This window comes from Lissotriton vulgaris, chromosome 6 (assembly GCF_964263255.1).
Source record: "Lissotriton vulgaris chromosome 6, aLisVul1.2, whole genome shotgun sequence".
Classification (NCBI taxonomy): Eukaryota; Metazoa; Chordata; class Amphibia; order Caudata; family Salamandridae; genus Lissotriton; species Lissotriton vulgaris.
The window spans coordinates 206,407,642-206,420,986 of record NC_141694.1 but is presented as its reverse complement, the minus strand read 5'-3'; the positions used below and the strand labels follow the sequence as shown (position 1 = coordinate 206,420,986).

Here is a 13,345-nt window from a genome sequence, read left to right as displayed (position 1 = left end):
CATGTTTACAAAAATTTTATATAAATTGTTGGTTGTCGAGTATCCTTCACAAATCCAACCTGGTCCGGCAATGCCATAATGGGCATCAGAAGTGTCAACCTATTTGCAAAAATATGAACAACGATTTATGAAGGCACTTAAGTGGCCAATAAAACAAGCAGCATTGTGTAACAGGTTTCAGCTACACCATGATAATGTCTTCAAATGTGGTGTAAGCAATATCCCGTCAACCACTGCTTCATTATACATTGCTAGTAAAAGTGGGGTTAGGGCGCTTACGCATTCGTCATAGAATATTGGAATTAGGCCTTCTGACCCGGCATCTCCTGCAATGCAAATGATTCTAATAATAGGTGTCATAGCAGACTATTGCACAAACCTATTCTCACATGCTTGCTCAATATTTTCAAATCTCCATACTGGCATACATGTATGCTATCGTATTATTCATAGGATAGCATACATTTATGCCAGAGTTTTTTTGTGAAAATATTGAGCATGTGAGAATAGGTTTATGTAATATTCTGCAAAGGAGTGAGACGTGTCCCTATTATATTGCTCAACATTAGAGATCTCCTCCACTGTCACACAAGTATTCATGTCACACAGCTTTGCAAACATTCCCCTCTGCATTTACCACCACTTCACTTCTAGGACTTAGTGTAGTTGCCCAATAATATTGATTCATGCTCTGCCAGTTCTAAAGCTTGATATCTTTTGAATATAGTGAGTGTTTTTTTCTTTCCTACTGTTGCACACTGAGCTGCTAGAGTTCACCTATGTTTTGAGCTCATCTGATCTGATTCAATAAACAGACCCCTTGGATGTTGGACTAAACATGTACTACACTGCTCTCATCGTTTATCCCCAAAGCCCTCTTCCATATTCGTTTTTACATATTCAGTTATGGAGTTGCTGATTTCTATCCTGAACATCAGATCCATCAGGGCTCCTACTGGGCATTTCCAGAGTGAACTCATAGGGCAGGTCAAGGTGGAGTGTGACTGAAAAATGGACAGACAGTGGTATTGTGAGAATGGTGGTCACTCTAACCCAGTGTGCAATAGTTTTCCAAATAAGTCAGTAAGCAAGAAATAATTTTATACTGTGGACTAGTACGTTTACATTTGACACTGCTGATTCCTTAACCCCAATACATTCACCAAGTCGATCATGCCCATTATGCATCGTCATGTTGAAACCTCCCTCTTATGATATAATTGAAAATACTTTTGAAGATTGTTCACCAAACTTTTCCTTTTATCTCAAACCACCTCCCCAACTATCCCCTTGCTAAAACCTTCCGACAGTCATTGCTCCTCCAACCTCCATGTCTGTACAACTGGATTTATTACTAAAGGAAGCATTATATTCAAAGAACTGCTAGCGCAAGATTACCCCATATTCCTATTAAATTAACCAACTTTACAAAAGTAACATAGCACCATATGTAGGGCAGTGCATGATACACACAGAACTAGCTTCATACTCCATTCTTATCATCACCTAAGCTTCTTATATTGTCAGTGTATCATGGATAGTCAAACAACTCTCAGGTTCAACACACCTTTTTCCTTCTCAGGGGCTTTCCATCTGCCTTGTTCTTTCTCTCGTCAACAATTCATCTGTGTACTACAGAGTGCCCCAGACACCCTACATGCAGAGGTACACCAGTGTGACCCACAACAACTAGTGTATGGAATATTCTGAATGAAAGGGTCCCACCCAGGAACATTTAGGAACAATATTTATTTATTTTATTTATTTATTTAACTTATAGGGCGCACTATCACCTTGCAGGCATCCTGGCGCTAAGCAACTCAGAGTACAGAAGAAGAGTGTGTCGGAACCATGAGCAGGCAAACTATGTCTTGGGGAACAACCAGGTTTTCAAACTCCTTCTAAACGGGAGGAGCTCCCTGATTTGTCTAATCTCCCATGGGAGTTTGTTCCAAAGTTTGGCCGCTGTCACACCAAAAGATCTACCACCTGACCTAACTTTCCTGAACCTCGGTACCTTCACCAATGTCGCCAATGAGGAGCGGAGACTTCTCATGGGGACATGCCATTCAAATGTTTTCCTCATGAGCACAGGACCCAGCCCATGAAGGTCTTTAAAAACAAGGCAGAGAGACTTATACTAAACTCTCTGTCTCAAAGGGAGCCAGTGCAATTCTGCCAAGGCCGCGGAAGAAGAGGACTTTCTGGGCAGCCGTAGAACTAACTTGGCCCCTGCTGACTGGATCCTCTGTAGTCTATCCAGCAGGAACTTCGGAGAATCAAGCAGCAGGGCATTACAATAGTCTAGCCTGCTGAGAATCGTGCTACTTGCCACTAGCGCACGCGCCTGAGGGGGCAGCAAAGGAAAGATTTTCCGCAGGGATTTAATAATCGCAAAACAACAAGCCGCCGTTTATGTAACCTGGGCTTCCATAGTAAGTTTATTATAAAACATAATGCCCAGGTTACGGACCGTTTTAACAGGCCGGACTGCGGTCGAAGCATCAGAGGGCCAACATTAGCTGGGCAGGACATGAGGAATCCTGTTCGCTAAACAGAAAATCACCTCAGTCTTACCTGCATTAAATTGTAGTGAGTTGTCCTTTAACCAACAGGCCGTGTCCTGCAGGCAATTGTGAAACACTTCCACTGATGTCGACTCCTCGCCCTCAAAGGAGAGAATCAGCTCCGTGTCATCAGCATAATTTACGATGTCAATATTGTATGCCTTGATGACCGTACTCAGGGGTTTCAGATAAATAATAAATAAAATCGGACTAATTGCCGATCCCTGTGGCATACCATGTGACACATTGGAGAAAGCAGATTGAAAGGGAGGGAGGGAAACCACCTGCTGTCTGTCCTGTAAAATAGACTGAAACCATTGTAAGGCTCAACCCCTCACCCCCACCTCTCTTAATCTACTTAGCAGGATCTCAATACTTGGTGATTTATGCAAAATCACATATTTCCTCAAAATGATGGGGAAATGGAGCATCCAATCTGCTTAAAACAATTCTCTCACTCTTCTTTACATGATATATGTCCATGTTGGCAACTTTTATGTCACCACTAGGCCTACAAAAATGTGTCTTCTCTCTTCTTAGTGATATTATGTATCACAGGATGCAGCATGGCATAAGACACACCAGTTTAACTTCTGCGACAACACATCTATCCTCTTTCACTGCTTTGTAGAGTCTGGATAAATTGTAGAACAGCACATACTTCTTCTAACAGAACTAACAGAGGAGATGTTTCATGTTGAGAAATCATGGCAAAAAGGTTGAAAGAATTGGACTTGCTCATGGCTTCTACTAGCAAGTATTTAGCGAAGGTTTCCATTTTCCCAGTATTGAAAGATTGTAGCATTCCGATGATTCCTGTCATTCCATCAGGACCTTGCCTTGACTTCCACTCAGTTCTCCTGTATGAGCTCTAAGATTTTCTCAGGCCTAGTGACTTTTCACTGTTAATCTTGACATCAGCATCTGAAATCCTACATTCTGTCATATTCAGTGATGAGGCTATTTGGCAAAGGTTTATTTTCATTTGAGGATATCCAATGGTAAATTTAACCATCTCTGGAATGAAGGCGTTTCTTCATATTGACAATCAGTGAGTTTATACTCAAATTCATTTCAAGGTCTACGTCTGCCAGCCATGTTTCATCAGTATTAGTTCTATTTTGTAAAATTCCCAAACCTTGTTTTGCATCTGCTCTGTGTTACTCTTGATGATGCAAATTGCTGGATAGGAGAAAATAGGGAGATGGAGTACATATATTTCATTCCCAGTCATTGGGTCTGAAAGGCACAAACCAGATCATTGCAATAAACAGCTGTGTTTTCTCCCGTTGTGCATACAACAGATCTCCCAGCCCTCCCACTCAGAGTTACAGTCTTCCAGTGCCTTTACTTCACTTATGGGAGCTGCCAAGAACTTCTTTTGCTTCTCCCAGGTTACAACAGATCTTGACCAACACCTCCTCCTTTCACTCAGCATCACTGTCATAGCCCATATCCCTAGTTTCAATTAGTACAGGACAATGCAGCCTGCAGCAAGGGCCCGCAGATTAATTAATTAATTAATTAATTGTTGTGTCTTGTAAAGCGCACTGCTACCCGGAGGCCTCGTAGCGCTATAGACCGCTGGGGAACCCGTCCTGGCTTTCCCTGTGAGATGGTCCCTCCTGGGGGTCTCCAAGGTGAAACCAGGCATCCCCGGTGTTTGTGTGGGGCCGTTGTGGAGATGAGGCAAGCTAATGCCCAGAGTTGCCGAGTGTGATCCCTGGTCGGAGTAGGCACCGATGCGAGAATTATCAGTCCGCTGATCCTGGTCCAAGACCCTGCCGCGTCGGGAATCGAACCCTGGTCCCGGGCCGTTCTCTGCACTCGGGTCTGCCGCCTCTAACCAGTGAGCCACACCTCACCACAGATGAGCTGCAGGCAGTGATCGCACAGGTCTTGTCCATAGTAGACACTGAACTTCACCCTGAGACAGCATCAGCAGACACACCGTATATTATTATTGCATTTCTGAAACGGTGGACATATGCAGCTTGCACACTGAGCTTCCCAGCAGTCCATATCACTGGAAAGGCTGTTTGGCAGAGAGACACAGTATGTTATAAATACCACCACATGCTATAAATTTCAGGACGTCCTCGGCAGTCAATAATCCGGCCATTGTGCTGTTGGAGTACTCAGAAACAAAATATGGCTGCAGTTTTGTTTGATACTAATATCAAGAGTGGGTTTTAAGGTGGGGAAGGCAGCTGGTGCTCCAATTTGGGTAGCCATCCTGGTGGGCAGCTCACTAGCACCCTTTCCACTTACTCACTTCATAAGAGGTCAAAGCAAGCTGCAGCACTGGTCTCAAAGTTTTTCCAGTACTCTAGACAGGACAAATCAATCAATCTTGTATAGCGCGCTACTCACCCGGAAGGGTCTCAAGGCGCTTGGGGGAAGGGGGCCGCTACTGCTCGAACAGCCAGGTCTTGAGTTGCCTCCTGAAGGCGAGGTGGTCCTGGGTCAGCCGAAGGTGGATGGGGAGGGAGTTCCATGTCTTGGCCGCCAGGTAGGAGAAGGTTCTGCCTCCGGCGGTGGCTCTTCGGATGCGTGGCACGGCGGCGAGGGCGAGGCTAGCGGATCGTAGCTGTCGGGTGGGCGGATGGAAGGTCAGCCTGTCATTGAGGTACTTGGGGCCCAGGTTGTGGAGAGACTTGTGTGCGTGGGTGAGGAGCCTGAACGTGATCCTCTTGTTGACGGGGAGCCAGTGCAGGTTCCTCAGGTGGCCGGAGATGTGGCTGCGTCGAGGGATGTCCAGGATGAGTCGGGCGGAGGCGTTCTGGATGCGTTGTAGTCTTTTCTGTAGCTTGGCTGTGGTTCCGGCCTAGGGGGTGTTTCCGTAGTCCAGCTGGCTGGTGACGAGGGCCTGGGTGACTGTCTTCCTGGTTTCGATCAGGATCCATCGGAAGATCTTGCGGAGCATGCCAAAAAGCCTATTGTAAAAATATCAGGTGACAGCCACAACGCCCACTAAACTCCAAATTCCACCCCAACGTCAGGAAGTGTTAACCTGATTCTTCCAATCTCTGTCAATGGGAAGAAAGAATGCACGAAAACCAAACAAGCTCATGACTTGCGCCTCCCGAATGCACTTAGCTCCCATCTCTGATCGGCGCCGCCACTTTGACTCCAAAACAGATAAGCAGATAATCTTTTTAGGTAAGTCTTTTTTACCTTCTAGCCCCTCAAGGATCATTCTACCATCTCAGACTCCAAAATTAGCAACATATCTTCAATTATCTTCAATGCCTCCACCTCCTCTGGATAGAGGTAGATACAACCAACAAGCTTGCCTTTCAGCACTACAAGGTGACCTTGATGACCTGTTTTGGCTACTGGGTAAAAGTATAATTTGGTGTGAGTGCAATTACCCCAGGGAAGTGGGCAGTGCAAAATGTGCCATGCGATTGTCACTTGTGACATCTTCTACTTAATATAAGTAAACAAAACAGATGATTTTCTTAACCCCTCAACATATATTTACACATAACTTCCAATGAAAATTGTACTTCACTTGTGTGGGTAGGCCCAGTGCGCGCAACAGGAAACAGGCCAAAATACACCATGGACGTATCACAATTTTCCACAGAAAAATTACCCTTTTTTGCAATGTCAGTAGTTGTGGATTTTGGACCCTAGCCTAGGGAAACCTAGTAAATGTGTACAATTCTAAAAACTAGATACCTAGGGGTATCCATGGCAGGGTGACTTGTGTGGCTCTCACCTGATGTTTTTACCTAGAATCCCTTGCAAACTTAACACTTTGACTACAAAAAACGGATTTTCCTCATATTACTGTGATGGAATGTTCTGGATCTGGAGGTTTCTTTATAGCCCTCTCCAGTGTCAGCCAATGGCCGGCAAACACACTGGGGAGGGGGTGCGAGTATCAGCCGTTGGACATTCACACCAAAGGGGTGCAAGTGACTCAGTGTTCAGAATTACAAGTTGCCTTGAAAGTCCCAATGAAGGCTCATTTAGAGCTCCAAGCCTGATCAGGGCTCAAGGAGGCCAGGTACATTCTCTTGAATGTCCCTTGCTGTCACTTATTGTGCATGGATTACAATTATCATTAGTGTTCATGGGGGACATCAGATGAGGATATTTGGGACCTGGTATCCGACCGTGTGATGGCCTGCCACGTCACAAAGTCCCTGGGACAGGATCCCGCAAGCCCGGGGAGGGCTCGCCTGCTTAGGTAGGTGAAGAATGTTACGTGTAGTCACAGAGCAGCTACTGCCTCTTCAGCTGTATTCCATTTGACTCATACACAGCTGAAAAAGTAAACCTCCCCAAAATGTTGCACATATGAATTGTACTTCTCACAAGCAATAACCGAAGGAAGGTTGCTCAATGAAACCAGGTGCTGTGAGGGATTGACCCAGAGCCACTTTCCTTATGATGTTTATGACTGAAGGTGTGGAGTACGCTAGACCTCAAAACGGGCAATCCTGACTGCACCAGACCTAAAAAGTGGCAGTCATCTTAGAGGAAGTTTTAAGAAGAGGTAACACTCTAAGATCAGCGAGCAATGTCAGGGAGAAGGAACTGAATGTGGACCACCACAGTAGGGACAATATCACCAATAGCCATCAAGTGAAGAAGAGATAACTCCTGACCTGAAACACGCAAAAATAATTGCCATCATGTTTTCCTGGATCTTTGAAAGTATTGGATTAATTTATTTTGCTGCGGTTTCAACTCTTACTCATGTTCACACCCCATTCATAATTGTCTTGCTTCCTGTTACTATCTCTTATGACATGTACATTATAAAAATATCCGTTAATAAACTGACCACTTCCATGCATAGGCTAAAAGTGGTCAAATGCTTAATGAAATTGGGGGAATGAAATTGAAATGTTAAATTATTAAATATTGAAGTTATCAATCAGGACAAGAGCTGGGGCAGTGGTGGAGTAAGACGTTGTATGCAACTATTCAACAGTTTTTAATTTTCGGAAAACTCCTTTGTTTAAAATTGTATCTTTTGGCTACATCTTCCTTCCAAGAGCTCAAATTCTTGACTATGGGTATTTGGCTCAATGTTGGTCCTTGAGACCCTTCTCCTTCTATCTTATTGTGCTCCACATCAATATAGACTTTTACATTAAGCATCTTTGACATTCTGTCTCTCAATGCTATCTTCTCTTGGTGTGCTTTATTTTTTTCAAAATGGCCAAATCTCAAACAAACACGCCAAATCCCTTCTACCCTTTTCTCTCATCAAGACTACATTGTATCTTCACTCTCCCTAAGCTTTAGGATGCCCACATTAGAAAGAAGTGGACAATTGAAATGTAGATACTTTTTTCACCAATACATTTTTTTAAATTACATTTTTTTACAAATTTAAAGCACAGATCACAGGAAGTAAACAGTATATGTTTAATGATGCTAGAACCTCTGTCAGTTCTGAATGCCACCTCTGATAGCTTTGTCTTTAAAATGTTGCACCTGTCTTTTGGGCCTATTCACAAAGTAATTTACTGCTGAATGTAAATAATATTTGCCTGTGAGGTGTTCACAAAGGAATTCCAGTATTTCGAAACATTATGGGAGAAAAAATATTGTGTCAAGAATACAGAGGGCAAAACTTGCATGAAAGTAAGTTTATATAGGTAAGCAACGTTTTACTGTATCTAACCCCATATATATGTACCTTGAGTATATATATATATTGCAACACAATTCAACTATGTAGTCGAAAAACGGCAAGCACGCTGGTATCCAGATTTTAAAAAATGCAAACCCCCCTGACCACAGAAATTTTTTTTTTAATATATATATATATATATATATATATATATATATATATATATATATATATATATATATATATATATTTATATATATCCCTTCACTCGGTTCCTCTCACGCCGGGTAGTGCAGTGCTCTTGACGTCGGTTCATATTCCTTGCGGCAGAACCACGTCGCTTCAAATGGTAGCTGTGCTCTTCCTATGTAGAGTTGTGTGGATTTGGTTGTTTTTTATATAGATTTTTAAGCAAGTGCTGCAGTAATTCCCCTTCAAGGATGGCAAGGGAAATATCACTTTTCTGGGTCCTAAGGTAAACCGCTTTCTCCCTAGAGAAAACCTTTCTCAGCAGAGAAAGAAAATGTGAATTTGTTCAGGGGTGTCCATTCCTGCTGTGTGGGATTTTTGAGGCTATAAATCCACACCGGGAATAGGGCATCATTGAGGCTGTCAGATGACAAGTCCTGTACTCCTGGAAACCTGTGCCTGAAGAAGATTTCCTGGTGTCCTACTGAGAAAGTTTGAGACTAGAAAAAAACTAAATGTACATTTAGGCATGACTGTAAATCTCTGCCCCTACTGACACATTTCTCTTGCTGAATAGGCCACTTTGTCTACTTTAATCTATTACACAATACCATATATTGGAGTTGATTAAAATTATATATGTATATATATATCTGTTTTAATGTGGGACCAAACAAGGCCAGTAAACGCACTTTCTTGTCAGGAGTGTAACTACAGATGGTGCAGCATGTACAGTGGCACTGGAGCCAAGATCCCTAAGAGACCCATTGAGCCCTGATAATTGTTGTATTTTACTACCCAAACAGCTTTCACCAGGGCCCATGCCAACCCTGCAACGCTATTGTTTCTGATATGTGACTATTGTTCTATTGTTTCTCATATGTGAATATCTCTCTCATCCATTTGCAGCTGGTGAACGGGAGAACATTAAACATATCCAGTATTTGATAACTTGGTGGCAGATGTTTCTCTTTACCATGCTGGGCTATAGAGTGCCATTGGCATGCTGAATATATTGGCAGTTATAACGCAATACTTGTTTGGAAGATCTGATTTTCCAAGTTCTTCATTTTACTCTTTGATAAATTCAAATTGTGTAGATCTATCCAGAAGGCAACAGCCAGTCTTTACATGGAAATATAGAAGTGCAGGTACTCAGTCTTTAAAGTACCTGTTAGCTCTTGCGAAGTGCTGGTACACTCCCATTTAATTATATTGCAGCAGTGCTGAGAAGTGCTGGTACTCTCCCTTTCAAATTAAATAAGTGCTGGTACTGTGTACTTGAGAGCATCTGCCCAGTTAATGCACCCCAAGCCATCCAACTGCTTTGCAGAGTTATCAACTTAATACTTGTTGTTTCATATGTTGAGAGCTCATCATCTTTAACTATATACATGTGTCTCTTATTTTTGGTAACTTATTTTTGATGGAAAACCTCTAAACTATCAATAAAGCCAACATCTCTGCAGTGAGAATGGTAGGTTGAAAACTCTTGCTCTTAGGTCACTCCCTAAACTTGTGCTTATGTTTTACTCTTTTGCAGGAGCCTATAATCTTTCTTCTGCTTTGCAGTCCAGTTCAAATGATGAGTCATCACATTCCTATTCAACACTGCAGTGACAAGAAGTCATGTATGGATATTTCTACTGAATGATGAAGAAGATTCTTCGATTAATGCCGTTACTGACTATACACCCCTGTATCAACTTGATTAGGTTGAAACTATGAAATAAATAGGAATTGTCAGGCGGGACATTAGCTTTAATTACTCCATGAAAGAAGAGTTTATTGTGCACATGCCAAGGAAAGCTTTTACAAACTGTACTTTTGAGAGGAACAGGGTCTTTCCCAATTTAAAATGTAACAATCTCTGATCACTGTGCCCATGGATAAACATAAAATGTTCTAAAAGCAGTTCCAGGGGGCAGTAAATGTTTACATATGAATAGTTAAGAAAAGTACAAGGAGAGCAGTGGCTTTAGGAATTTCAGTTCTAGACTTTACAGGTAGTCTAGACATCTGTCAAGAACACAGAAAAGGTGGGGACAAATTTAGTAATCTTTCACATAAAGAAGGGCAGCAAGTAAAGTTGTAGCATTGCTTGAAGGGAAGAGAGTAAAACTGCTCCATATATATGTATAAGATATTGAGCTTTTCTGCTCTCCCCTTGCGCTGACACATTCTGTGCTGCCTAGTGTCACCGCAGGCACTCTTGCCCCATAGTGCAATGGTACCTGCATTAGAGGCAGGATTGTTTTGTGCAGGAAGGAACAAGATACCCCTTTCTGCAACTAAACAATCTTCCGTGCCATTTTCCTCTTTCTAGGTGTGCTGCGTTGAAATAACCAGAAGAAATAAAGACATTTCTCTTCCTTACACCTCGCTGGGTGACATGACACATTCCCAGGTTTACTATCTTTATTAAATCTGGGAATGCTCCAAAAAGCCACAACGTTGCGATACATTTCTTTACAAAGTCACAAAAAAGCTGCAAAATCGCTCCTTGTGTGGCTTTGTAAATATTACTGAAGCCTTCGTGTTGTCCTAGCGTTGACTTTCTTGCCGCATGGACAACGCAAAGGTTTGATGAATCTGGAATGTAATCTTTAGAAATTGTTGCACATCAAACCCCCTGCATCTTAAACGCTGTCCTTGTGTACAGAGTTGCTGATAAGAGTTTAGATATGTTAAAATTAATACTAGTTTTAAAATATTTGTTCGAGTGTACAGAAGAAACTTTGAATTAATGCTTCCCTCTCCGTTTGGATCAGATCTGGCGCACATTGACATTGATTTCAAAGAGGCGGTTCTCCGTCATCTATTATTCTAATAACAGTTCGCCTGATGACATTTGAGATCTTAGAAGAGGTGCTGCAGTTTCTGACAAAGCTTTTTTGCATTTAGGGTATGAGGTACCTCAGGTCATCATTGGGTAGCCCTGGGGAGACTAATGGAAACATTTGGCTTTGAAGATGTGAGTAGTTAGAGCTGTAATGTGTATCATGACCCGACGTATGTGTTTCAAAAGGTGCCTCTCCTCTTTGGATGAATATGTACAAACAAGTAATAGTCTCTATTGCAGCATCCTCTGCTACCTTTCTGACCACACAGACACAAGTAAAGAGTACACCATCCCAGTCATTACACATTATTTTGAAATCTATTGCCTTTAAAGGCTGTGGCGAATGCAAGAGGAAGAACAAGTAAGTAGATGAGGAAAGATCATCAGATTTGCACTCTTTAGGGGGAAGTTGTGCGATCAGTAGGTACATGTCTGTGGCAAATGGGAAGGTTGATAGTGGAACATGTATTCAGTTTTATTTGGTGTGTGAAGAAAGATTCATGAGAATATATTTCAAATGGAGGGTAGATATGTCACGGTCACTGGATCTGTAATTGTATCTATGTAAGTATTTGGTATTTGTTAGGCTCATATATCACCCATAGGTCTCATAGCACATATAAGAGTTTGGAGCTTTTGTGTATGCAGGGCCCAATATTTATGAGTATCAGTAAGTAGGGTTAAGGTGTAGGGATAGTACAGTTAGTTATTTCAACCATTGGAAGCTTGAGGGCGAGATTGTCAGATGCATTGATATATTGCTGGCATGGAACAAAAATCAGCCTATGTATGACTGGCTTGATACACAGCTGCCTGCAATATCTATTGCAACCCATTAAAAAAACACATATATGAATGCATAGATTAGGCATTGGCTATGCCCATTGGAGTATTTGTCTCTCACCTCATGCTGTTAGGTGTAACAATGCTCCTTTTCTTTATCATACATGCAATACTTACAGAAAGCAAGCATTTTTTTCACTGTAGCAGTTGTTTTTTAAAAAAAGATGCTTTATTTTGTACTCACATTTTGATTGCTGGAACATTCGATATACACTAATTAACAAACTTTAGCAACGCCAGTAAATCTGGCTTTAATATACCAACACAGACTTGCACAAATGCCATTTGAAAATTAAAAAGCCATACCTTTTGGCTTGGCCAATGCTTGCTCTAATAAGGAATTAAGGAATTGATATTGCTTTCTGTTCTGAATGTGGCATGCAGTTCACAACTTGGAAGTTTAAGTAGAAAAACTGTTTAAAATAGTTTTTTTTAAATTAACCTATTTGCAGTAAGAAAAAAGTTGTATTTTCTGAAAATCTATGTACTCTTTGGATAACAAAACAAACATACACTAGTGCTTTTCTAAGGTGTGTGCTAGAATACCTTCAAAGAAGCAACATGATTACAGAAATAACTTTTCTTGGAGTCCCCAGTCTGATGGTGGCTGGAGACTTTGCCATGCCGCTCCTTTCTCGCTTAGGGTTTAGACAAAGAGTAGTTATGGGGTAATAAAAGAGCTCATGCGAAGCATATACTTTCTTTCGTGAGCTCGAAGACCCTCTGTGCCACTTTGTGGGCAGGATTAATGCACTGTAGGTGATGATGCCATTTATTTTGGTGTGTGCTAAGTTACAAAGCTACGTTGTTTGGCACCTTATTGTATATTTGTATGTGACACCTGATTCTGCACCTTTTGTGGTCGTGGTATGTTGTTTTGTGGCAGCGAAGAAGAGTGTAGCCATTTAATCCCCTATGGATGAAACCAACATTGATTTTTGCTGCTGCAAGCAGCATTTCTGTCCACAAGAACTAGTGCAGTCATATAACATACAAATTATAAATACATAATATGATTCCAAATGGTTCTTCAGTGGAGATTAACACAGGTCCAAAAAGTAACCCCATACTTGGTAGTTTGTGTTTAGCTTTCAAATAAATTGACTTTCAGAATCACATTTATAGTGGGTGGTGAGATTTCAGTTTGCTTTTATTAGTTTTGCTCCCAAAATGACCATATAAACAAATGCTGCATCAGGTAAAGACTATTAATCTCATAACTGAATCATTTTAAGTTTGGTGCTCCTCAGACCTTTTGTTTGGAAAAAAAGAGGTACATTTAATTTTGGCAGTGCCTTGCAAGCA

The 13,345-nt window shown here is 41.6% G+C and overlaps 1 protein-coding gene across 1 annotated transcript in view; it reads left to right on the top strand.

The window, feature by feature from the left end:
* Positions 1 to 10,121, top strand: part of LOC147707028 (adhesion G protein-coupled receptor F5-like) — a 1,085,534-nt gene extending 1,075,413 nt beyond the window's left edge. The window contains exon 21 of the mRNA XM_086926248.1: positions 9,899 to 10,121. Coding sequence (XP_086782374.1) covers positions 9,899 to 9,975 — 77 coding nt within the window. The 3' untranslated portion in view covers positions 9,976 to 10,121. The remainder of the gene's footprint in view (positions 1 to 9,898) is intronic.
* Positions 10,122 to 13,345: the final 3,224 nt, after the last annotated feature.